General features: G+C 44.9%; 1 protein-coding gene across 1 annotated transcript in view; it reads left to right on the top strand.

Annotated features, from left to right (window-relative positions):
• The window catches only part of LOC144600468 (NALCN channel auxiliary factor 2-like), a 447,010-nt gene extending 422,262 nt beyond the window's left edge, over positions 1 to 24,748 (top strand). Inside the window, exon 4 of the mRNA XM_078412088.1 lies at positions 19,554 to 24,748. Coding sequence (XP_078268214.1) covers positions 19,554 to 19,858 — 305 coding nt within the window. The 3' untranslated portion in view covers positions 19,859 to 24,748. The remainder of the gene's footprint in view (positions 1 to 19,553) is intronic.
• The last annotated feature ends 807 nt before the right edge of the window (positions 24,749 to 25,555 follow it).

Here is a 25,555-nt window from a genome sequence, read left to right on the forward strand (position 1 = left end):
GGACTGATGGACAATGTGCAGTTCTCTGCTGATCCAGACTGTCATGAGCAGAGTGGTTGCCATGTCTGGCTGAGATGCACCACTTTCTGCAGTGTTTAGTTTAGTTTAGTTTAGTTTAAAGATACAGCGTGGAAACAGCCCCTTTCAGCCCACCGGGTCCGCGCCGACCAGCGATCCCCGCACATTAACACTATCCTATACCCACTAGGGACAATTTTTACATTTACCAAGCCAATTAACCTACACATTGACAACATGATCTCCCATCTTCTATACTCAATACTCTGACTGATGAAGGCCAAAGTGCCAAAAGCCTTTTTGACCACCTTATCAACCTGCAACTCGACCTTCAAGGAACCATGCACTTGTACTCCTAGATCCCTCTGCTCTACAACACTACCCAGGGGCCTACCATTTACTGTGCAGGTCCTGCCCTTGTTCGACGTCCCAAAATGCAAAACCCGAAACGTCACCCATTCCTTCTCTCCCGAGATGCTGCCTGACCTGCTGAGTTACTCCAGCATTTTGTGAATAAACAGATGTTAAGCTCACCGGCCTATAGTTCCCAGCATTTTCCCTGCAGCTCTTCTTGAAGTTCCACTCTCTCTCTAGTTTCCCTTTCCCACCTTATCTATGCACTACAACTCGTTTGTTTGTTTGTTTGTTCCTGAACTACAGCCAAAATGGTACACGATAGCGCAACAATTTTAGGCCCACCTTACTCACCATTGTCCCTTTGGTGCTAATGGAAGAAGTTTCATTGAAATCGGTGTTATATTTTTAAAGTTATTCACATTTTAAAGTTTAAATCTATCTCCTTGGGAGGGAGGGGGAGGGAGGGAGGGGGGGGGGGGGGGTGAAGGGAGGATATGGTGGTTGAGGGGAATGGGGACGGGGGATTGAGAGGGAGGGGGTTGAGGGTAGGGGGAAAGGGGAAGGGGGATGGGGAGGGGAAGGGGAGGGGAGGAGGGGAGGAGGGGGAGAGGAGGAGTCGGGAATGCTCTACAACACTACCCAGGGGTCTACCATTTACTGTGCAGGTTTTGCCCTTGTTCGACATCCCAAAATGCAACACCTCACACTTCTCTGTATTAAATTCCATCCACCATTCCTCCGCCCACCTGGCCAATCGATCCAGATCCTGCTGCAATCGTTCACAACCATCTTCACTATCTGCAAAACCACTCACTTTTCTATCATCAGCAAAGTTGCTAATCTTGTCCTGTATGTTCTCATCCAAATCATTGACGTAAAGCAATTAATGTAAGCAATTATTTTTGTCTTGTATTTTCTCCACTCTGCTTCTGGTGGATGAGGTGTGGGGAATAGTTTCAAGGACATTAGAAGCCATCAGCCTTTCTTCAAACATGATTTGTGAACCTGAAGAGTCAGTGTTAGCCGGTTCACAGGAATTCCTTAGTTGATCCTTCCAAGGAATGCTGAGGTCACCCCCTCTCTTCCAACCAGTTAATTTGGCTCAAGCCTCTAATTGAGATTGGGACATTACTAGTTTGAGTGTGTCACCTACTATAAGAAGGAAATTAATTTGTGAGAAATGGTGTAATTTCATGCTGCTTATTCCATGCTGTTTATTTTAGACATACAGCACGGAAACAGGCCCTTCAGCCCACCAAGTTCCCACCGACCAGTAATCCCCACACACTAAAACTATCCTACGCACACTAAGGATAGTTTCACATTTTTATATCAAGCCAATTAACCTACAAACCTGTACGACTTTGAAGTGTGGGAGGAAGTCGAAGATCTCGGAGAAAATCCATGTGGGTCATGGGGTGAACATGCAAACTCCATACAGACAGCGCAAGTAGTCAGGATCGAACCCGGTTCTCTGGCGCTGTCAGGCAGCAACTCTACCGCTGCGCCACCGTGCCACCCCCACTTGCTATTTGCAATTGAAAGATTATTTGAAAATAGAGCCTGGGGAACAGGACCTTCGGCCCACTGAGGCCACACTGATGATCGATCACCTGTTACACCACTTCTATGTTATCCCACTTTTGCATCCTCTCCCTACCCACCAGTGGCAGTTTTGCCGAGGCCAATGAACCTACAAACCCGCACGACTTTTGGATGTGAGAGGAACCAGAGCATCTAGGGGTAACCTACAAGGCCCCAGGGAGAATGTACAAACCCCACACAAACACCTCCTGAGACCAGGCGCTGAACTGGATCTCTGGTGCTGTGAGGCAGCAGCTCTACCCGCTGCACCATTGTGCCGCCCTTTGCAATGTAGTTGAGTTAGATGTATGAAGGGAACAGACTGCCTGATGCTGTAATGGCAGATAACCTAGAGTTCTGACACTAGAACTGAGGTAAGAAAAAAAGGTTTTCACCCAGAGTTGTGAATTTGTGGAATTCTCTGCCACAGAGGGCAGTGGAGGCCAATCCACTGGATGCATTTAAAAGTGAGTTGGATAGAGCTCTAGGGGCTGGTGGAATCAAGGGATATGGGGAGAAGGCAGGCACAGGTTACTGATTGTGGATGATCAGCCATGATCACAATGAATGGCCATGCTGGCTCAAAGGGCCAAATGGCCTCCTCCTGCACCTGTTTTCTATGTTTCTATGTTTCTAAAAGGAATCCTCCCTCTGTAGAAGAGAAACAGATTTAATGGAGAAACAAGGAACTGCAGAACTTAATTCAAAAGTAAAGGCACAAAGTGCTGGAGTAACACATTGGGTCAGGCAGCATCTCTGGAGAATATGGATAGATGACATTTGCAATGGAGTAGTAAAATGGAGAATGAATGTTTCTTATGGAAGATTATTTGCCCATTACCTTAATTCTGTATTGTCTGAGCTACTTCATGTCGTAAAAGCCTTGATAGAGGGCCTCAACCTGAGATGTTACTTCTGTTCACTTTTCATTAATGTTGTCTGACTTGCTGTGTATTCTCAGCATTTGTGCATAAAATTGTGTATAAAATCATGAAAGGAATAGATCTTGTCTCTTACCAGAATAGGCAAATCAAGGGCCAGAGGACATAGGTTCAAGGTGAAGGGCAAAAGATTTAATGGGAATCTGAGGGGTAACTTTTTCACACAGAAGGTGGTGGATGTATGGAACAAGCTGCCAGAGGAGGTAGTTGAGTAAGGGACTATCCCAACGTTTATGAAACAGTTAGACAAGTCCAAAGACGTACAGGTATGTAGGTTAATTGGCTGGGTAAATGTAAATATTGTCCCTAGTGGGTGTAGGATAGTGTTAATGTACGGGGATCGCTGGGCGGCACGGACTTGGTGGGCCGAAAAGGCCTGTTTCCGGCTGTATATATATGATATGATATGATATGATACATGGATCAGACAAGTTTGGAGAGATATGGACCAAACAGGGGTAGTTGGGACTAGTGTAACTGGGACACGTTGGTCGGTGTGCGTGAGTTGGGCCGAAGGGCCTGCTTCCACACTGTATCACTCTATGACTCTATGAAGGGCCTGTTTCCACACTGTATCACTCTGTGACTCTATGAAGGGCCTGTTTCCACACTGTATCACTCTATGACTCTATTGCTGATTTCATTACAGATTTCCTCTTCTGTGATTTTTTAAATTTTCAAATCTTCACTCTGCATTTTTTTCTTGTTGGATTATTAATTTATGCATGAAAGCATTGCAAACTTTCATAATTCTGTTAATAACATTGAATATTTTACAGTTTTGATGGCCCAGAAATATCATGATCCTCAGAATGTGGAAATTATGCAGAAACATTTTTAAGTTAGACTTCTCCATGCTAAGATGTACAAAATGTCCCAAATTGTGCTAAAGATGTCAGCAGCATAAAATAAGTGGGTGCAGCGGTAGAGTTGCTGCCTTACAGCGCCGGAAACCCGGCTTCAATCCTGTCTACGGGTGCTGTCTGTACCGAGTTTGTACCTTCTCCCCGTGACCTGCATGGGTTTTCTCCGGGATCTCCTGTTTACTCCAATGATGTTCAGATTTGTAAGTTAATTGGCTTGGTATAAATGTAAACTGTCCCTAGTGTGTAGGATAGTGTTAGTGTGCGGGGATTTCTGGTCGGCGCAGACTCGGTGGGTCGAAGGGCCTTTTCCCGCACAGCATCTGTAAACTTAAACAAAACTAAACTAAACTAAACTATACTGGAAATCAGCATATCATGACCTGATGAGGATACAACAACTTACCTCTTTATTTTACTGATCATAAACATCCTGCACAGAATAAGGTTCTGAAAGTTAGTAAAAGGGGACGTACAACGAGATCTGGGTGTCCTAGTGCATCAGTCACTGAAAGGAAGCATTCAGGTACAGCAGGCAGTGAAGAAAGCCAATGGAATGTTGGCCTTCATAACAAGAGGAGTTGAGTATAGGAGCAAAGAGGTTCTTCTGCAGTTGTACAGGGCCCTAGTGAGACCTCACCTGGAGTACTGTGTGCAGTTTTGGTCTCCAAATTTGAGGAAGGATATTCTTGCTATTGAGGGCGTGCAGCGTAGGTTTACTAGCTTAATTCCCGGAATGGCGGGACTGTCATATGTTGAAAGACCGGAACGACTGGGCTTGTATACACTGGAATTTAGAAGGATGAGAGGAGATCTTAACGAAATGTATAAGATTATTAAGGGGTTGGACACGTTAGAGACAGGAAACATGTTCCCAATGTTGGGGGAGTCCGGAACCAGGGGCCACAGTTTAAAAATAAGGGGTAGGCCATTTAGAACTGAGATGAGGAAAAACTTTTTCAGTTAGAGAGTTGTAAATCTGTGAAATTCTCTGCCTCAGAAGGCAGTGGAGGCCAATTCTCTGAATGCATTCAAGAGAGAGTTAGATAGAGCTCAAGGATAGCGGAGTCAGGGGGTATGGGGAGAAGGCAGGAACGGGGTACTGATTGAGAATGATCAGCCATGATCACATTGAACGGCGGTGCTGCCTCGAAGGGCCGAATGGCCTCCTCCTGCACCTATTGTCTGTTGTCTATTGTCTATTGGCCCTTTGTGCTTGTGCCAACTCTTTGAAAGGGCAATTAGTTTAATCACATTCCCCTGCAACCGCACTATAACCCACAATTTGTTCTCTCAATTATTAACCCAAGTCCCTTCAAAATCACTGCTTTCAGGAAAGACATTTCAGATTGTAACAACTCTGTATTGAAATGTTCTTCCACGTGTTGCTTCAGGTTCTTTGTCCATTGCTCATCATCTGTGCTTTCTGGACTGCTTATTTTCTGAAAATTGAATATTGAAGGGATCAAACCATCATTTACACACATTAAGGACGTTGTGTTTAAGGAAATTGAAATGTGAACATTTTCTCTTTCTTATATTTTCTTATTATAAGTAAGCAGTCCAAGAGATGAAATCGCAGAATGCCTCAGTAATAAAAATGCAAATAATTATATTAATGAATTATTCAGAGATGGGATTTAGACACTTTGGATTCTGCCAACAATAAATGTAAATGAAAAACCATGTTCATTCTGAACAGGCACAAACTCAAGGGGGAGTCCAGAACCAGCATAAGAATAAAGGGGAGGCCATTTAAAACTGAGGTGAGAAAAATCTTTTTCACCCAGAGAGTTGTGAATTTGTGGAATTCTCTGCCACAGAACCCAGTGGAGACCAATTCACTGGATGAATTTAAAAGAGAGTTAGATAGAGCTCTTTGGGCTAGCGGAATCAAGGGATATGGGGAGAAGGCAGGCACGGGTTACTGATTGTGGATGATCAGCCATGATCACAATGAATGGCGGTGCTGGCTCGAAGGGCCAAATGGCCACCTCCTGCACCTACTTTCTATGTTTCTTTGTTTCTATGAGGTAGTTGGAATTTCCGACTATATAACTTGAGAACTACACAAATGATCAAGGGAAGTCATGCATCGTGATATTTCAGCATACAACAAGCATGCAGAAACTACTTCCAAGAAGGAATGGGTAACTCTACCATTACATCATGGTACCTAATGCCTAATCTTTCCAGGAAATCTTTTCAAGATATAAGCCGAACACTTCTGTGATCCACATGCATTATAACTGTCTGAAGAAGGCTCTGGACCCGAAACGTCACTCATTCCTTCTCTCTAGAGATGCTGCCTGATCCGCTGAGTTACTCCAGCATTTTGTGGCTATCTTTTGCATTATAACTTTAACAAGAATGACAAAGTAACTGGTGAAAAGAATGTACGTGCTTATGCAGTGTATAATTATTTATATTGTACCTTGGTCTGACTGAGTCATTGATCATTAGTCACTCTAGGGTAGCAGCAACCTGTTATCATTCTAAGTCTCCGTTCAGGTGATCAGTATGTCCTACCATCAGTTAGTTCCCTTTCCTTCTTTCCATTCATTTGTTTTAACACAGAACCACAAACTTAATATCACAAATTCAGTAAAAGCCACAGAAATCTGTGCATGTAACCGTTTGAGATGAATTGTCTTAAACCACCACTTTCAATGCTCTTGCGTAATTTATTTTGAGAAAACATTTCAAACCCTTGCTTCTTGCTTTTATTTGAAAAATCTCACCCTCATCCTTAAACTGTTAACATCTGTGTTTCGGGAAAAATGCTGGTTTAAATTGAAGGTAGACACAAAATGCTGGAGTAACTCAGCGGGTCAGGCAGCATCTCAGGAGAGAAGGAATGGGCGATGTTTCGGGTCGAGACCCTTGGTTCAGTCTGAAGAAGGGTCTCGACCCGAAACGTCACCCTTTCCTTCTCTCTTGAGTTGCTGCCGCTGAGTTACTCCGGGTCACACTGAGTTATTCCAGCATTTTGTGTCTAACATCTGTGTTTATGTACATTGTACTTCTGAGTTTGTTTTAATGACTTAAAGATGCTGCTTGCATAGAATAGCCTCAGAGAGAAGAAGGCATTTTTGAATTTTGCTTATTTTTATTCCCACATTGTGTTTAATCCAGCACCGCCCTTTCAGTGAAAGAACTCCTCACGCTATTTACTGATGCCATTCGGCATCAAATTCCTTATCAAAAGAAAATGATTGTCTTCTCATTTACATTTGGCACAATAAACATATTCAGCTAATTTTGCTCAGATGTAACAGTTCAATCTGTTTCATCTCATTTGCTGCCTGCCTAATGACATTATTTTGTTTTCCAATATGCTATTCCATTTTGCCTATATTGCCTTTTCGGCTTGTGTCCTGTACAATGTTTTTTTCCCTGAATTGTTTTTTTCCAGTTAATAGAAGTTTTACAATTATGTGAACGAGCTATTTACTTTCCCACAGCTTTTCATTCACCGTTTGATCGGTGGTATTTGTTTCAAGCACCTACCACTTCTCCACCCCTTGAAAACTGTGCTTATTTCTCACCAAATAGCCATGAGGGAATGTTCACAAATTCAACATTTTCACAAAAGTCTTAAGCAGTGAACATCTGTCCATCTTTAACCCAGTAGTCACGTTATAGGAGTAGAATTAGGCCATTCGGCCCATCGAGACTACTCTGCCATTCAATCATGGCTGATCTCTGCCTCCTAACCTAATTCTCCTGCCTTCTCCCCATAACCCTTGACACCCGTTCTAATGAAGAACTTGTCTATCTCTGCCTTAGACTTGGCCTGCCTGATCTATCCATTGACTTGGCCTCCACAACCCTCTGTGGCAATGAGTTCCACAGATTAACGACCCTCTGACTAAAGAGGTTCCTCCTCACCTCCTTTCTAGAATAGCACCCTTTAATTCTGAACCTGGAATTCTGGAAACTTTGGTTTCTCCCTAAAAATAAATCATAAGAAAGAATCAGTCATTGCTCCTCATTTGTGTTGAATGATCTCACATTCCATCCAGAAGAATGAACAATAGTTCTTAAATATCTGCAGGAGTGTTTGTTCCCTGTTCCAAAACTTGTTCAATGTATTTATCATTCTTTCTGGAAAAGGTTTCATGCCCTCTTCCTAAATTTAGTTTGGTTTAGTTTATTGTCACGTGTACCGAGGTACCGTGAAAAGCTTTTGTTGTGTACTACCCAGTCAGCTAAAGGCTACACATGATTACAATCCAGCCGTCCACAGTGTACAGATGCAGGATAAAGGCAATGACGTTTAGTGCAAAATAAAGGCCAGTAAATTCCGATTAAAGATAGCCCGAGGGTCTCCAATGAGGTAGATGGTAGCTGAGGACTGCTCTCTAGTTGATGAGTTGATGGTATGGTATGCAAGTTTCAGTATTCAGTATTCCAATGTTCAGTATACCCTTGGACTGCACCTGGATTTACATATTGTATTCTATTCCTTATCTCGTTGAGGTTCCAGAGAATGAGTAGCAAAGTTTATCCTGTCACGGTAGCATGAGTTTAAAGCTATTATCCTTCACAATCCTCAAAACATGGTTGTGGTTCCATCAATTTCAACTGGTCCTCTGGTGTTTGAATTTCAAGATTATCAGTTCAGGTCCCACGACTGGTAAGTTAATTTTGCCACAATAGACAATAGACAATAGACAATAGACAATAGGTGCAGGAGTAGGCCATTCAGCCCTTCGAGCCAGCACCGCCATTCAATGCGATCATGGCTGATCACTATCAATCAGTACCCCGTTCCTGCCTTCTCCCCATACCCCCTCACTCCGCTATCCTTAAGAGCTCTATCCAGCTCTCTCTTGAAAGCATCCAACGAACTGGCCTCCACTGCCTTCTGAGGCAGAGAATTCCATACCTTCACCACCCTCTGACTGAAAAAGTTCTTCCTCATCTCCGTTCTAAATGGCCTACCCCTTATTCTTAAACTGTGGCCCCTTGTTCTGGACTCCCCCAACATTGGGAACATGTTATCTGCCTCTAATGTGTCCAATCCCCTAATTATCTTATATGTTTCAATAAGATCCCCCCTCATCCTTCTAAATTCCAGTGTATACAAGCCCAATCGCTCCAGCCTTTCAACATACGACAGTCCCGCCATTCCGGGAATTAATCTAGTGAACCTACGCTGCACGCCCTCCATAGCAAGAATATCCTTCCTCAAATTTGGAGACCAAAACTGCACACAGTACTCCAGGTGCGGTCTCACCAGGGCCCGGTACAACTGTAGAAGGACCTCTTTGCTCCTATACTCAACTCCTCTTGTTACGAAGGCCAACATTCCATTGGCTTTCTTCACTGCCTGCTGAACCTGCATGCTTCCTTTCATTGACTGATGCACTAGGACACCCAGATCTCGTTGAACTCCCCCTCCTCCTAACTTGACACCATTCAGATAATAATCTGCCTTTCTATTCTTACTTCCAAAGTGAATAACCTCACACTTATCTACATTAAACTGCATCTGCCATGTATCCGCCCACTCACACAACCTGTCCAGGTCACCCTGCAGCCTTATTGCATCTTCCTCACAATTCACACTACCCCCCAACTTAGTATCATCTGCAAATTTGCTAATGGTACTTTTAATCCCTTCGTCTAAGTCATTAATGTATATCATAAATAGCTGGGGTCCCAGCACCGAACCTTGCGGTACCCCACTGGTCACTGCCTGCCATTCCGAAAGGGACCCATTTATCCCCACTCTTTGCTTTCTGTCTGTTAACCAATTTTCTATCCATGTCAGTACCCTACCCCCAATACCATGTGCCCTAATTTTGCCCACTAATCTCCTATGTGGGACCTTGTCGAAGGCTTTCTGAAAGTCGAGGTACACCACATCCACTGACTCTCCCTTGTCAATTTTCCTAGTTACATCCTCAAAAAATTCCAGTAGATTTGTCAAGCATGATTTCCCCTTCGTAAATCCATGCTGACTCGGAACGATCCCGTTACTGCTATCCAAATGCTCGGCAATTTCGTCTTTTATAATTGACTCCAGCATTTTCCCCACCACTGATGTCAGACTAACTGGTCTATAATTACCCGTTTTCTCTCTCCCTCCTTTCTTAAAAAGTGGGATAACATTTGCTATTCTCCAATCCACAGGAACTGATCCTGAATCTATAGAACATTGAAAAATGATCTCCAATGCTTCCACTATTTCTAGAGCCACCTCCTTAAGTACTCTGGGATGCAGACCATCAGGCCCTGGGGATTTATCAGCCTTCAGTCCCATCAGTCTACCCAAAACCATTTCCTGCCTAATGTGGATTTCCTTCAGTTCCTCCATCACCCTAGGTTCTCCAGCCCCTAGAACATTTGGGAGATTGTGTGTATCTTCCTCAGTGAAGACAGATCCAAAGTAACGGTTTAACTCGTCTGCCATTTCTTTGTTCCCCGTAATAAATTCCCCTGCTTCTGTCTTCAAGGGACCCACATTTGCCTTGACTATTTTTTTCCTCTTCACGTACCTAAAAAAACTTTTGCTATCCTCCTTTATATTATTGGCTAGTTTACCCTCGTACCTCATCTTTTCTCCTCGTATTGCCTTTTTAGTTAACTTTTGTTGCTCTTTAAAAGAGTCCCAATCCTCTGTCTTCCCACTCTTCTTTGCTATGTTATACTTCCTCTCCTTAATTTTTATGCTGTCCCTGACTTCCCTTGTCAGCCACAGGTGTCTCTTACTCCCCTTAGAGTCTTTCCACCTCTTTGGAATAAATTGATCCTGCAACCTCTGCATTATTCCCAGGAATACCTGCCATTGCTGTTCTACCGTCTTCCCTGCTAGGGCCTCCTTCCAATCAATTTTGGCCAGCTCCCGCCTCATGCCTCTGTAATCCCCTTTGCTATACTGTAATACCGATACTTCCGATTTTCCCTTCTGCCTTTCCATTTGCAGAGTAAAACTTATCATGTTGTGATCACTGCCTCCTAATGGCTCTTTTACCTCTAGTCCCCTTATCAGATCAGGATCATTACACAACACTAAATCCAGAATTGCCTTCTCCCTGGTAGGCTCCAGTACAAGCTGTTCTAAGAATCCATCTCGAAGGCACTCTACAAACTCTCTTTCCTGGGGTCCATTTCCAACCTGATTTTCCCAGTCTACCTGCATGTTGAAATCTCCCATAACCACCGTAGCATTACATTTTTGACACGCCAATTTTATCTCCTGATTTAACTTGCACCCTAAGTCGAGGCTACTGTTTGGGGGCCTATAGATAACTCCCATTAGGGTCTTTTTACCCTTACAATTTCTCATTTCTATCCATACTGATTCAACATCTCCTGATTCTATGTCACCCCTTGCAAGGGAATGAATATCATTCCTTACCATCAGAGCAACCCCACCCCCTCTGCCCACCTGTCTGTCTTTTCTATACGTTGTGTACCCCTGAATATTCAGTTCCCAGCCCTGGTCCTCTTGTAGCCATGTCTCAGTGATCCCTACAACATCATACTTGCCCATGACTAACTGAGCCTCAAGCTCATCCACTTTATTTTTTATACTACGCGCATTTAAGTACAACACTTTAACTTCTGTATTTACCTCCCCTCTCACATCGTTCACAATTGGCCCTGCCCTTAATTTCTTTTCCGCTCTAGAACTTCTGTTCCCATTCTTCCGAGAGTCTTTTGCAATATCTCCTGTATTCCCTTTTACCTCATCTTCATATTCACAATTTGTTAACCCCTCCCCCCCACTACTTAGTTTAAAGCCACAGGTGTCACACTAGCAAACCTGCCTGCCAGAATGTTTGTCCCCCTGCTGTTAAGATGCAACCCGTCCCTTTTGTACAAGTCACCCCTAGCCCAGAAGAGATCCCAGTGGTCCAGAAATCTAAATCCCTGCTCTCTGCACCAGTCCCTCAGCCATAAATTCATACCCTCTATCTCTCTGTTCCTGGCCTCACCAGCACGAGGTACCGGTAGCAGTCCAGAGATAACTACCTTCGACGTCCTACTTCTCAGCGTTTTTCCCAACTCTCTAAACTCCCGCTGTAGCACCTCCTTCCTCTTCCGCCCGACGTCATTCGTGCCCACGTGCACAACGACTTCAGGTTGATCGCCTTCCCTCGCTAGGATTTTCTGAAGCCGGTCTGTGATGTGTTGAACCCTGGCACCAGGGAGGCAACAGACCATCCTCAAGTCCCTCCTGCTGCCACAGAATCTTCTGTCCGTCCCTCGGACTATGGAGTCACCGACCACTACGGCTCTTCCAGACTTCGGTCTCCCCTGTCGAGTATCCTTGCCAACAGGTCCGCCACTCGGACTGGAAACGTCTTCTGCCCCGACAGTTCCCAAGAGGGTATACCTATTTGCAATAGGCACAGCCACTGGGGTCTCCTGTAGTCCACGTCCACTCCCCCCGGAAACAGTCTCCCACCTTCGCTCGACCTGGACCCTTGGCGTGACAGCCTCACAATAGGTCCTGTCGAGGAAACTCTCGCATTCCCGGATGGCCCTGAGGTCATCCAACTGCCTCTCCAACTCCACCACACGTCCCTTCAGGAGCTGCACCTGGACACAGTTCTTGCAGGTGTAGCTCCCAGAAGCTCCTGCGACGTCCCTGTCTTCCCACATCCTGCAGGAAACACACCGCACCAACTTTTCCGCCATCACCTTGTGCCTATAACCAGTTCTGGCTTAAAACAATGGTATCCTCCTCACCTCAGCCTCCTCGCCGAAGACTCGCAGCCAAAGACTCGCACTTTTCTCACTGGGCTGCACCTGAACAGGGCTGCACCCTTTTGTGAGCCTTGCTTATATCACCAATTTAAATTGCCTGATTGTCCAATTTACCTGACTTCTCACTTAAACTGCCTGTTCAACTGTGATTAGCACTTACTTTACTGCTCAGCCAACGGGCGTCCTTGCTCTGCTCCCGGACTTTTCAAATTGACTACTACTTCCTTTTGGCGCTCTTTTTAAACTGCCACATTGAGGTCTGATCCATAGATAAAATGTCCAAGTTAAGCTTCACCCACCTCTTCCTCCCAGTAGCATCTAATGAAGAAAAGCATAGAATTCTTCCAACATTATTGGATTACTGTTAAAACACAAAGTATTTGTGCTATAACACCAGGCTAGGTGCTCCACCAAGAAAAAACAAGCTCAATGCCAAAGTGGAATCTAAACTACCTATACACACATGCTGTAGGACAAAATCGAACTTCATATTCAGTAATATTCAGTAACCAGCTATCTACATGTTAACATACACACAAGCTAAGCGTTTAACCAAGAAACCCAAACCCAATATCACATGAAAATGCACTGAATCTTCATGTGATTTTTAAACGGAATCATCCTACCACAACTAGAGAGCAGTGGTGAACCACTATCTACATCTTTGGTGACCCTCAGACTATCCTTGATTGGACTTTGTTGGCTTTACCTTGCACTAAACATTATTCCTTTATCACGTATCTGTAGGCAATAAATGGCTCAATTGTAATCATGTATTGTCTTTCTGCTGACTGGATAGCATGCAACAAAAGCTGTCAACATGGGACAATAAACTAAACTGAACTGAAATCTGAAATGCCTTTACACAGTTAAACCATGGAACAACAAAAACTAGGCGATCAGATGCCAGAGTATCATTGGGGTTATTAAGTGGACATCTCCCTTCACAGATGTCTCGTTGTGTTAGGGCCACAACACCTCAGGAAGGCTCAAAAGTTAGTTCTAGCGTTCCAGAATTCACAATAGAATTCTTCCAGCATATTGATGTCCAAGCGTGCCACTGACAACATATAATTTGATAATTGATTCATTGTATATTGGCAGGATCAGTACCAGACAGGTGTTGCACCAAAAATAATCTGTTGCCATTTAATGCAATTGAAGGCTTGGAGAGGTCCATTTAGAGTCATAGAGCCACAAAGTGATACAGTGTGGAAACAGGCCCTTCATAGAGTCACAGAGTGATACAGTGTGGAAACAGGCCCTTCATAGAGTCACAGTGTGATACAGTGTGGAAACAGGCCCTTCATAGAGTCCCAGAGTGATACAGTGTGGAAACAGGCCCTTCATAAAGTCACAGAGTGATACAGTGTGGAAACAGGCCCTTCATAGAGTCACAGTGTGATACAGTGTGGAAACAGGCCCTTCATAGAGTCATAGAGTGATACAGTATGGAAACAGACCCTTCATAGAGTCATAGAGTGATACAGTATGGAAACAGGCCCTTCATAGAGTCATAGAGTGATACAGTGTGGAAACAGGCCCTTCATAGAGTCATAGAGTGATACAGTGTGGAAACAGGCCCTTCATAGAGTCATAGAGTGATACAGTATGGAAACAGACCCTTCATAGAGTCATAGAGTGATACAGTGTGGAAACAGGCCCTTCATAGAGTCATAGAGTGATACAGTGTGGAAACAGGCCCTTCATAGAGTCATAGAGTGATACAGTGTGGAAACAGGCCCTTCGGCCCAACTTGCCCACACCAGCCATGTCCCAGCTACACTAGCCTGCATTTGGTCCCTATCCCTCCAAACCTGTCCTATCCATGGGGCTGTCTAATTGTTTCTTAAACATTGGGATAGTCCCAGCCTCAACTACCTCCTCTGGCAGCTTGTTCCACACGCCCATCATCCTTTGTGTGAAAAAGTTACCCCTCAGATTCCTATTAAATGTTTTCCCCGAAACGTCACCCATTCCTTCTCTCCCAAGATGCTGCCTGACCTGCTGAGTTACTCCAGCATTTTGTGAATAAATCAATTGAAAATTACATCTGAATGTCATTAAAACATTACTAAATAAGACATTGATCACAACTGTCACCAGAAGAATAAATTATGGAATGCTTGAGTGCAACTGAATGTTCAATAAAGCACTTTAGTCAATAACATGAAATCCCATTCATAGAACAGTTCTTGCAAACTATTACAAATATTTTTATTTTAAAATGTAAAACATTTCTTTTTTTTGCACACCTTACTTTCCCAAAAAGATGCGAAACAGATATTACACAAACATCTTGTGTCTTGCTTGCCCCTTTAAATCACTGCCATGCCCAATTTTTACTTTCTCTCCAATCTTAACTGGCATCAAGAACACACTATGCATGTTTTAACCTGTGGCCCTTAAAAATGGAGCAAACTCTCCTTTATTCTATCTCCAGGGCAGGGTAGAGCAGTAGTAGAGTTGCTGCCTTACCGTGCCAGAGACCCGGGTTCGATCCATACTACAGATGCTGTCTGTATAGAGTTTGTATGATCCCCCTGTGAGCACATGGGATTTCTCCGGGTGTCCGGTTTCCTTCTGCATTCCAAAAGCGTGTTTGTAGATTGATTGGCTTCTGTAAATTGATCCTAGAATGTAGGATAGAACTAACGTATGGGGTGATTGGTGATCAGTGCGAGCTCAACGTGCCAAAGTGCCTGTTAAACCAAACTAAACTAATCCCAGCTGCAAAGGTTTCAAAAGTTTCATAGGTTTCAAAGGTCTTTTATTGTCACGTGTACCAATTAAGGTACAGCGATATGCGAATTACCATACAGCCATACGAAGAAAAAAAAACACCAGGACACGCAACTACATAAAAGTTAACATAAACATCCACCACAGCGGATTCCCCGCATTCCTCACTGTGATGGAAGGCAATAGAGTCTAATCTTCTTCACTCTCTATCCTCCCGCGATCGGGTCGAAGCTCCCGTGTCGGGGAGATCGAAACCCCATTGTCCGGGTGGTGAAGCTCAGTGTCGGGGCGGTGGAAACTCCCGTGTCGGGGCGGTGAAGCTCAGTGTCGGGGCGGTGAAGCTCAGTGTCGGGGCAGTGAAGCTCAGTGTCGGGGCGGTGAAGCTGTCGGGGCGGTGAAGCTCAGTGTCGGGGCGGTGGAAACTCCCGTGTCGGGGCAGTGAAGGTCAGTGTGGGGGCGGTGAAGCTCAGTGTGGGGGCGGTGAAGCTCAGTGTCGGGGCGGTGAAGCTCAGTGTCGGGGCGGTGAAACTCCCGCGTCGGGGCCGTGAAGCTCAGTGTGGGGGCGGTGAAACTCAGTGTGGGGGCGGTGAAGCTCAGTGTGGGGGCGGTGAAGCTCAGTGTCGGGGCCGTGAAGCTCAGTGTGAGGGCGGTGAAGCTCAGTGTCGGGGCAGTGAAGCTCAGTGTGGGGGCGGTGAAGCTCAGTGTCGGGGCGGTGGAAACTCCCGTGTCAGGGCAGTGAAGCTCAGTGTCGGGGCGGTGAAGCTCAGTGTAGGGGCGGTGAAGCTCAGTGTCGGGGCGGTGGAAACTCCCGTGTCAGGGCAGTGAAGCTCAGTGTGGGGGCGGTGAAGCTCAGTGTGGGGGCGGTGAAGCTCAGTGTCGGGGCGGTGGAAACTCCCGTGTCAGGGCAGTGAAGCTCAGTGTGGGGGCGGTGAAGCTCAGTGTCGGGGCGGTGAAGCTCAGTGTGGGGGCGGTGAAGCTCAGTGTCGGGCCAGTGAAGCTCAGTGTCGGGCCAGTGAAGCTCAGTGTCGGGGCGGTGAAGCTCAGTATCGGGGCGGTGAAGCTCAGTGTCGGGGCGGTGAAGCTCAGTGTCGGGGCGGTGAAGCTCAGTGTGGGGGCGGTGAAGCTCAGTGTGGGGGCGGTGGAAACTCCCATGTCGGGGCGGTGAAGCTCAGTGTCGGGGCGGTGAAGCTCAGTGTCGGGGCGGTGAAACTCCCGCGTTGGAGCGGTGAAACTCCCGCGTCGGGGCGGTGAAGCTCAGTGTCGGGGCGGTGAAGCTCAGGGTCGGTGCGGTGAAGCTCAGTGTCGGGGCGGTGAAGCTCAGTGTCGGGGCGGTGAAACTCCCGCGTTGGAGCGGTGAAACTCCCGCGTCGGGGCGGTCGAAGCTCCTGTGGCTTAGATTTCCCGAAGTCGGTCTCTGAGCAGAGACCACCAGCTCCGTGATGTTAAGACCGCAAGCACCCACGGTTGGAGCTCCGAGGTCGATCCCCGGCAGAGGGATTGTGAGCTCCGCGATGTTAAAGTCCCATAGGCTCCCCACAGTGGAGCTCTCAAACGTTGGTCTCCAGCAAAGGCCGCCAACTCCACGATGTTAGGCCGCAGTGCGGACAGAGATACGATACGGAAAAAAAATCAATCTCCGTCAAGGTAAGAGATTAGAAAAAGTTTCCCCCAAACCCCCCCCACATAAAACAAGCAAAAGAACACTAAAAACATACAGTTAACACATACTATTAAAACACAAAGGAGGAAGGGACAGACAGACTGTTGGCGAGGCAGCCATTGCTGGCGCCACCCGGTGGTTGGTGTTAGTGCCTGACTTTGTGATACACCGTTGTCAAATCTCCTATTACGTATTCAGCCTTTCCATACAATTCACAGCTGAGATTAATGCCGATGAACCATGGATTGCAGGGGAGTTAGGTCAGTATTACTGATGAGAAGGGATAAAGCCAAACTCTGTGTCTTTCCTCATTTCCATGCACCGACCTTGCAATTGCATTGAGCATTTCTTTAATGACCTGTTGGCCTCTGGCTGCGTCACAACAGCAATGATGTTGCAGAAGTGTCAGGGTCCAAGTGTAGGCACAAAGAGCTGGAGTAACTCAGCGGGTCAGGCAGCATCTCGGGAGAGAAGGAGTGGGTGATGTTTCAGGTCGAGACCCTTCTTCAGACTGATGTCAGGGAAGGGGGTGGGACAAAGATAGAATGTAGTCGGAGACAGGAAGACCAGTGGGAGAACTGGGAAGGGGGAGGGGATAGAGAGGGAAAGCAAGGGCTATCTGAAAAGTCAATGTTCATACCGCTGGGGTGTAAACTACCCAAGCAAAATATGAGGTGCTGTTCCTGCAATTTGCACTGGGCCTCACTCTGACAATGGAGAAGCCCAGGACAGAAAGGGGTTCCATTTTAATGCACTAATCCATGAAAATTTCCCCAATGTGTTTTTACATAATTGCCAACCAAGTTATTTTCAGTATTAATGCTCTAAGCAGCACAGCACACAAATAAGGGTACAATCCAAACTTCCATGCACATGTCCATTCTGCTTATGTCAACATTTTTCATTGTGTGTACATATATAAACTGTCCTTCCAATTCTGGGGATTCATCCATCGCTTCCTTCCATATGATGCTAAACAAGTCCTATCCTTCAAGGTGCTCTTGAATTAATTGGTAGACACAAAATGCTGGAGTAACTCAGTGGGTCAAGCAGCATCTCAGGAGAGAAAGAATGGGTGACATTTCGGGTCTCGAAACGTCACGCATTCCTTCTCTCCCGAGATGCTGCCTGACCCACTGAGTTACTCCAGCATTTTGTGTCTACCTTCGATTTAAACCAACATCTGCAGTTTTTCTCCTACTACTGAATTCCTTTTTGCATTTCAGTTCCTCCTTCGAAATTTAACCAACTATTCTTTCCAGTACCTCTTCTTATTTTGCCATTTCCATGTACTCCTACGTTTAGCTTGACTATGATTCAGGTCTTGCCTCGTTGTTTTCTATACTCTTGTCTAGTTTGCGTGTGAGAAGCTGACCTTTCATCCCAAATGTTCTTCCACGTTTACTTTAATTGACGATCTGTGTTGAGTTAGTTGCTCTCAGCCACAGCCAGGATAGTGGAATAAACGTTACTGCTTCACTCAAAGGAACTTGGCTCGGAAATGGAAAATAAAACCAGCTGCCAGATCCAACCTCTGATCGCTCTGATATATGATCTATCTACATTTTGGAATTGGAATCCAATGCAATGCTCTCTACCATGAAATAATATGTTGGCAGTAGGCTCCTGATATTCCTCTCCACCTTGTGCCAGATTATTAGTTAGATGGGGAACAGCCACAGAATTATGGTGTATGTTGGCCACTGAGAGCTGCCCCGCCCAACCTTGCAGCCAAAAAGCCTGGCGAAGCTGCGGTAATGTCCTTCAGCTTTGGATCCTTCCTCGTGGTCCTACAGACCGGACAAGATCCACAATGTGGACGCAGCCTTAAGAATCCATTCTCAATTGGTCCGGGATAGAAAACAAACCATTGGCTATCTTATCTTCTTTGCTCTATGTTCTGTATCATATGAGGAGAAATTGGAAAGACTGGGCTTGTATTCACTGAAGTTTAGAAGGGTGAGAGGGGATCTTATAGAGACGTATAAAATTATAAAAGGACTGGACAAGCTAGACGCACGAAAAATGGTCCCAATGTTGGGCGAGTCCAGAACCAGGGGCCACAGTCTAAGAATAAAGGGGAGGCCATTTAAAACTGAGGTGAGAAGGAACTTTTTCACCCAGAGAGTTGTGAATTTGTGGAATTCTCTGCCACAGAGGGCATTGGAGGCCAAATCACTGGATGGATTTAAGAAAGAGTTGGATAGAGCTCTAGGGGCTAGTGGAATCAAGGGACATGGGGAGAAGGCAGGCACGGGTTACTGATTGTGGATGATCAGCCATGATCACAATGAATGGTGGTGCTGGCTCGAAGGGCTGAATGGCTCCTCCTGCACCTATTTTCTATGTTTCTATGTTTCTGGCCTTTGGCCTCAGGATGCAATGACAGTCAAAACTTTGTCAACTCAAAATTCAGTCAAGAGTAGGAAAATAAAGTGTAGGAAACAAAACTGCAGATGCTGGTTTAAATTGATGGAGTAACTCAGCGGGTCAGGCAGCATCTCGGGAGAGAAGGAATGGGTGACATTTCGGGTCGAGACCCTTCTTCAGACTTCAGACTTAAAACTCTGTCAACCACAAAGTAAGTCAATATATTGGAAGAAAGAAATGTCATATTCTATATTGTTTCTGATCCAGTTCTTTTGCTATTTTTTTGTGCAACAGGGCTACTAGAAAACCATTTAACCAATGCAGAGCCAGAATGCTGTGATGTCAGATGGAACAGCTGTGATCTCTCCTGGGATAAAAGTTACAATATATCTACCAAATCCATGGACTCCGTGTTGCATCATAAGTCTTCACTGCCTGTCTCAGCAGCACCTCGACAGTGCAACAGCAGACTCAAGCTGTGTGTTCTGGTACTAATTCTCCTACACACTGTGGTGACATTCTCTGGGTTTCAGAACAATAACAGAGTTGGCATGGCAGCAGTAAGTGCACTGGATGACAGTTCTGCAAGTGAAGAGTAGAAAAAGATGTCTTCTTCCTTTCTTTTTTGTTTCAACAGTTCGTACAGGTCCATGGTACTGAACAGTGAAGAACCTGGAGGAGTTTTCAGAGAACCACGCAAGCGAAGAGTGGGGCTGCTGGCAGCCATGAGTTACAGTGAGCAACAAGTCTGGCCATGGCAGATCCAGAAATGCTTATGTGCTCTGCTGAGGATAGATGGCTTAACATGGTAACTGATACAACAAGGGTGGAATTAATTTGGGAAAAGCATAGCTCTCTCTGGGACAGAAATGAGAAATAGACAGTAACTGTAACTCCATCTATTCCACGTGCAACTAAGAAGGTTTAAGATGTATAGACACACTGAATTATTCCATTACAGGATGTTTTTCTTTTGCCTTCTCAATTTGTAAACAAGCTCAACTCCAATACGGTAGCCTTCAACGAGTTCTTTGTGGTGTCTATTCCTACAAACATGACTTAGTTGTCCCAGGGACTGATAGCAATAATCCTGTGCTTGAACCGAGTATGTTTTGCCTGTGTGAGAAAGTTGGATAAGTGTCTGAATCCCTGAATAGCGAACTTGCCCAAACAACTCTGGTCACACATCACCTCATGACAAAGCCGGTACTGACCTGCCCACTTTATTGATAACAACTAGTTAACAACTGTTACTAACTGTCATGAGGAACACCAGCAAAGGAAAGGTGAACAACTCAGTTGCAGGAAAGGTAGGCAAGCACTCTCAAACTGTATGATTTGGTAGATTGGTGGACCAAGCAATTAATGCACCCCCCCCTGCTTACCAATGTACGTACAATGTGCTTCCTCGGTCCTGAGCGAGCTGCTGGGCATGGATATCATGGCTACCCAACTCAAGACTATGAACCATCTGCCTGATAGTCTCAGAAATAAGCAAGTGACAGAGAGAGTAGGGACAGCTCATCCATCACCTTAATACAAACGATAGGAGCATTAATGAAAGCAGGGTGGCATGGGAAGGCGGGGTTACTTGGGTACTTCCATTTTTTTAAAAGACACCAAAGGATGTTTGAGTCCATTTTAGAATGATGTAGAAATAGATATATCTGTCCCACCTGCTGTCTGTAAAAGCCCATCAGAGACAAAGGGAATTCCAGTACAAGCTGATGCCTGTGTTAAAGCATTACAAAGGGGTGATCTAAGATTCCCAAGGCCCATAACACGTGTGTCTTTGGAAGCAGTGCATGGTCAACAGTTACATGGCAGCAGCCAAACGGACTATTAACATACGAATGTACGCTTTTATAAATAAAAATAACCATAGATAATAAAGGCAAAAACATAAGGTTTTATAATACATTTTCAGTTAAACTGTTCTTTCTAATGTTGCATTAGATTCGTAACAACCTGTGATTCTACTCTGCCTGCACTTTTAGTGATTCTCAACATTTGATTCAGGAAATTTGAAATAGGTATTTGAAATGACTGAGAATACCAGATGAAGGGCTAAAGCCCACAGTGTGGGGCATTGCCTCAGTTTTAAAGAGTAAGAGACAAATTAGAAATATCCCAAAGCAGGCCGTGGTTTTAATATCCAATATCAGTCATCCTCACGCCATTATCATGGGTCCCTTTAATTGAAGTCTCTTTGCTGTCAGTATGTTGGTGACAGGTTTAAACAACTTGGTTCAATTTTTTAGAATGGACAGACCTGCAACAGAGATCACAGATAAATAGTCAATCACAATGGATGTGTGGTGTAGAAATTCAAATGCTTCATGATGGTTTGAATAGGTTGGGGGGTGCCATCATGCAGCTGGCTTGGGGTAAACATAGAAACGTAGACAATAGGTGCAGGAGGAGGCCATTCGGCCCTTTGAGCTGGCACCGCCATTCATTGTGATCATGGCTGATCATCCACAATCAGTAACCCGTGCCTGCCTTCACCCCATATCCCTTGATTCCACTAGCCCCCAGAGCTCTATCTAACTCTCTTTTAAATTCATCCAGTGATTTGGCCTCCACTGCCCTCTGTGGCAGAGATTTCCACAAATTCACAACTCTCTGGGTGAAAAAGTTTTTTCTCATCTCTGTTTTAAATGGCCTCCCCTTTCTTCTAAGACTGTGCCCCCTGGTTCTGGACTCCCCCAACATTGGGAACATTTTTTCTGCATCTAGCTACCTTTTATAATTTTATACGTCTCTCTAAGATCCCCTCTCATCCTTCTAAATTGCAGTGAATATAAGCCCAGTCTTTCCAATCTTTCCTCATAAGACAGTCCCGCCATCCCAGGGATTAACCTCGTGAACCTACGCTGCACTGCCTCAATAGCAAGGATGCCCTTCCTCAAAATGGGAGACCAAAACTGTACACAATACTCCAGATGTGGTCTCACCAGGGCCCTATACAACAGCAGAAGGACCACTTCACTCCTAAACTCAAATCCTCTCCTTATGAAGGCCAACACGCCATTAGCTTTCTTCACTACCGGCTGTACCTGCATGTTTACTTTCAGTGACTTGTGTACAAGGACACCCAGCTCTCGTTGCACTTCCCTTTTTCCTAATCTGACACCATTGAGATAATAATCTGCCTCCTTGTTTTTGCTGCCAAAGTGGATAACCTCACATTACATTGCATCTGCCATGCATCTGCCATGCATCTGCCATTGCATCTGCCATGCATCTGCCATGCATCTGCCATTGCATCTGCCATGCATCTGCCCACTCACTCAACCTGTCCACGTCACCCTGCAACTTCCTAGCATCCTCTTCGCAGATCACCCAGCTTTGTGTCATCTGCAAATTTGCTAGTGTTACCTTTAATTCCATCATCCAAATCATTAATATGTATTGTAAACAGTTGCGGCCCCAACACCGAGCCTTGCGGCACTCCACCCGCCACTGCCTGCCATTCTGACAGGGACCCGTTTACTCCTACTCTTTGCTTCCTGTCTGCCAACCAATTCTCTATCCATGTCAATACCCTACCCACAATACCATGTGCTCTTATTTTGCCCACTAATCACCTGTGTGAGACCTTATCAAAGGCCTTCTGAAAGTCCAGACACACTAGATTCACTGGCTCCCCTTCATCCATTTTACTTGTCACATCCTCAAAAAATTCCAGAAGATTAGTCAAGCAGTTCCCTTTCATAAATCCATGCTGACTTGGACTTATCCTTTTACTGCTATCCAAATGCACCGTTATTACTTCTTTAATAATTGACTCCAGTATCTTCCCCACCACCGATGTCAGGCTAACTGGTCTGTAATTCCCCGTTTTGTCTCTCGCTCCTTTCTTAAAAAGTGGGATAACATTAGCTATCCTCCGATCCACAGGAACTGATCCTGATTCTATAGAACATTGGAAAATGATCACCAATGCGTCCACTATTCCTAGCGCCACCTCCCTGAGGATCCTGGGATGCAGACCATCAGGCCCTGGGGATTTGTCAACCTTCAGTCCCATCAGTCTACCCGATACTATTTCTCGCCTAATGCAAATTTATTTCAGTTCCTCTACCCTCCCAGATCCTCTGTCCTCTAGTACATCTGGGAGATTGTTTGTGTCTTCCTTAGTGAAGACAGATCTGAAGTACCTGTTCAACTCATCTGCCATTTCCTTGTTACCCATAATAATTTCACCCGTGTCTGCCTTCAAGGGACCCACATTTGTCTTTGCTACTCTTTTTCTCTTAACATACCTAAAGAAGCTTTTACTGTCCTTCTTTATATTCGTGGCCAGCTTTTCACCCCGTATTGCCTGTTTTGTTACCTTCTGTTGTCCTTTGAACGTTTCCCAATCCTCTGGCTTCCTGCTACTCTTTGTTGTGTTATACATCTTTTCTTTTAGTTTTATTCCATCCCTAACTTCCCTTGTCAGCCATGGTTTTCTCTTGCTCCCCTTAGAATATTTCTTCTGCTTTGGAATGAAATGATCCTGCATCTTCTGGATTATGCCCAGAAAATCCTGCCATTGCTGTTCCACCTTCATTCCTGCTAGGATCCCTTTCCAGTCGACCTTGGCCAGCTCCTCTCTCATGCCTTCATAGTCCCCTTTGTTCAACTGCAACACTGACACTTCTGATTTAACCTTCTCCCTCTCAAATTGCAGATTAAAACTAATCATATTATGATCACTACCTCCAAGCGGTTCCTTTATCTTGAGTTCCCTTATTAAATCTGGTTCATTGGACAACACTAAATCCAGAATTGCCTACTCTCTGGTAGGCTCCAGTACAAGCTGCTCATCTCAAACTCCCTTTCTTGGGGTCCAGAACCAACTTGATTTTCTCAGCCATGGTAGCCAATGTGTCCCTGGCCTGGCCTTGCCAGCTTGTTCCCTGAATTGGGGATTGATATAACGCACAGTATTGCTGGCTTGGAATAGCCATGATGTTCCTGGTTTGAGATTAGCCGTAAGGTACTGGGCTTTGAACTCAACACAATGTACATGCTTGGCAGTAGATTTGGTGTAGCAGACTTTGGGGATAGCTATGATGCACCTGGCTTGGGTAGAGCCATAATGCACCTGAATATGAGGGATTCTGATGGTCACTCTGGGGGTCAAAGTAGGAAATTGGCCTCTCCTCCAATATTGGCATCCCTCACCTAGAAAAGCAACAAAAGAAAATGTTCTCCCATCTTGTCTTCATTCATATGTGAAGGAAGACACAAAAGTAATGCACAACCAAATGCAGATCTGTTGCCATCAAGGCCGACTATAAAGCAAACACTAAAGTAAAATGTCTTGTAATAGCAGAATGATACCATTATTTTATCAGGGAGCTGCAGGTTCAAGCTTCTCTTTCCTGCAAAGCAAAGGGTACAATATGTCAAAGCAGATCCATTTATGTCATTGTGTTTTGTATGCAAATCACTCCATTTTTGTGCCATTAATAGATAGCAAATGGAAGCAGTAACAGGAGCCAGATTCTTCATCGTAACCTTGGCAATCCGTAATTCTAATAAATTACTCTTATTGTTTGTCTGGCATGAAATAAACTCACCCGCCTTATTTTAGGGGGAGATCTTTTGTGTCGCTAAATTGACACCTGATGCCCACTGGACTAAGTGAGTACCTTTATTTGATAAAACACCACCTTTCTCTAAATCCTGGCTGCCTGACAGGGCAGCACAAATGGGGATGCTGAATGCCAAATACATGTGAGCAAAAGTGAAATTGTGCTATTCCTGCAGAGAAGACCATTCTGGATGATAACACTGACTTTGTCTATCTGTCTAACTATAAAAGAATGAATGACAGCGTAGACACAGAAATGCTGCTACATTGTGAATTTTGTGTGAACAGCCGTGGAAACTGTTAGAAACATAGAAAAATAGTTGCAGGAGTAGGCCATTCGGTCCTTTGAGCCAGCACCGCCATTCAATATGGTCATGGCTGATCATCTAAAATCAGTACCCCGATCCTGCTTTTTCCCCATATCCCTTGATTCCTTTAGCCCTAAGAGCTCAATCTAACTCTCTCTTGAAAACATCCAGTGAATTGGCCTCCACTGCCCTCTGTGGCAGGGAATTCCACAGATTCACAACTCTCTGGGTGAACACATTTTTCCTCATCTTAGTCCTAAATGGCCTACCCCTTATTATTGCACTGTAACCATTGGTTCTTTGCAATCGTCTTTCAAAACAGTAATGAATGTGTCTTCTATCTTCCTTTTTCTCTCTTGGGACATTTGTTTTCCATCGTACCTTTTCTATCATTGCCACAT

The sequence above is a fragment of the Rhinoraja longicauda genome, chromosome 15 (assembly GCF_053455715.1).
Source record: "Rhinoraja longicauda isolate Sanriku21f chromosome 15, sRhiLon1.1, whole genome shotgun sequence".
Lineage (NCBI taxonomy): Eukaryota > Metazoa > Chordata > Chondrichthyes > Rajiformes > Arhynchobatidae > Rhinoraja > Rhinoraja longicauda.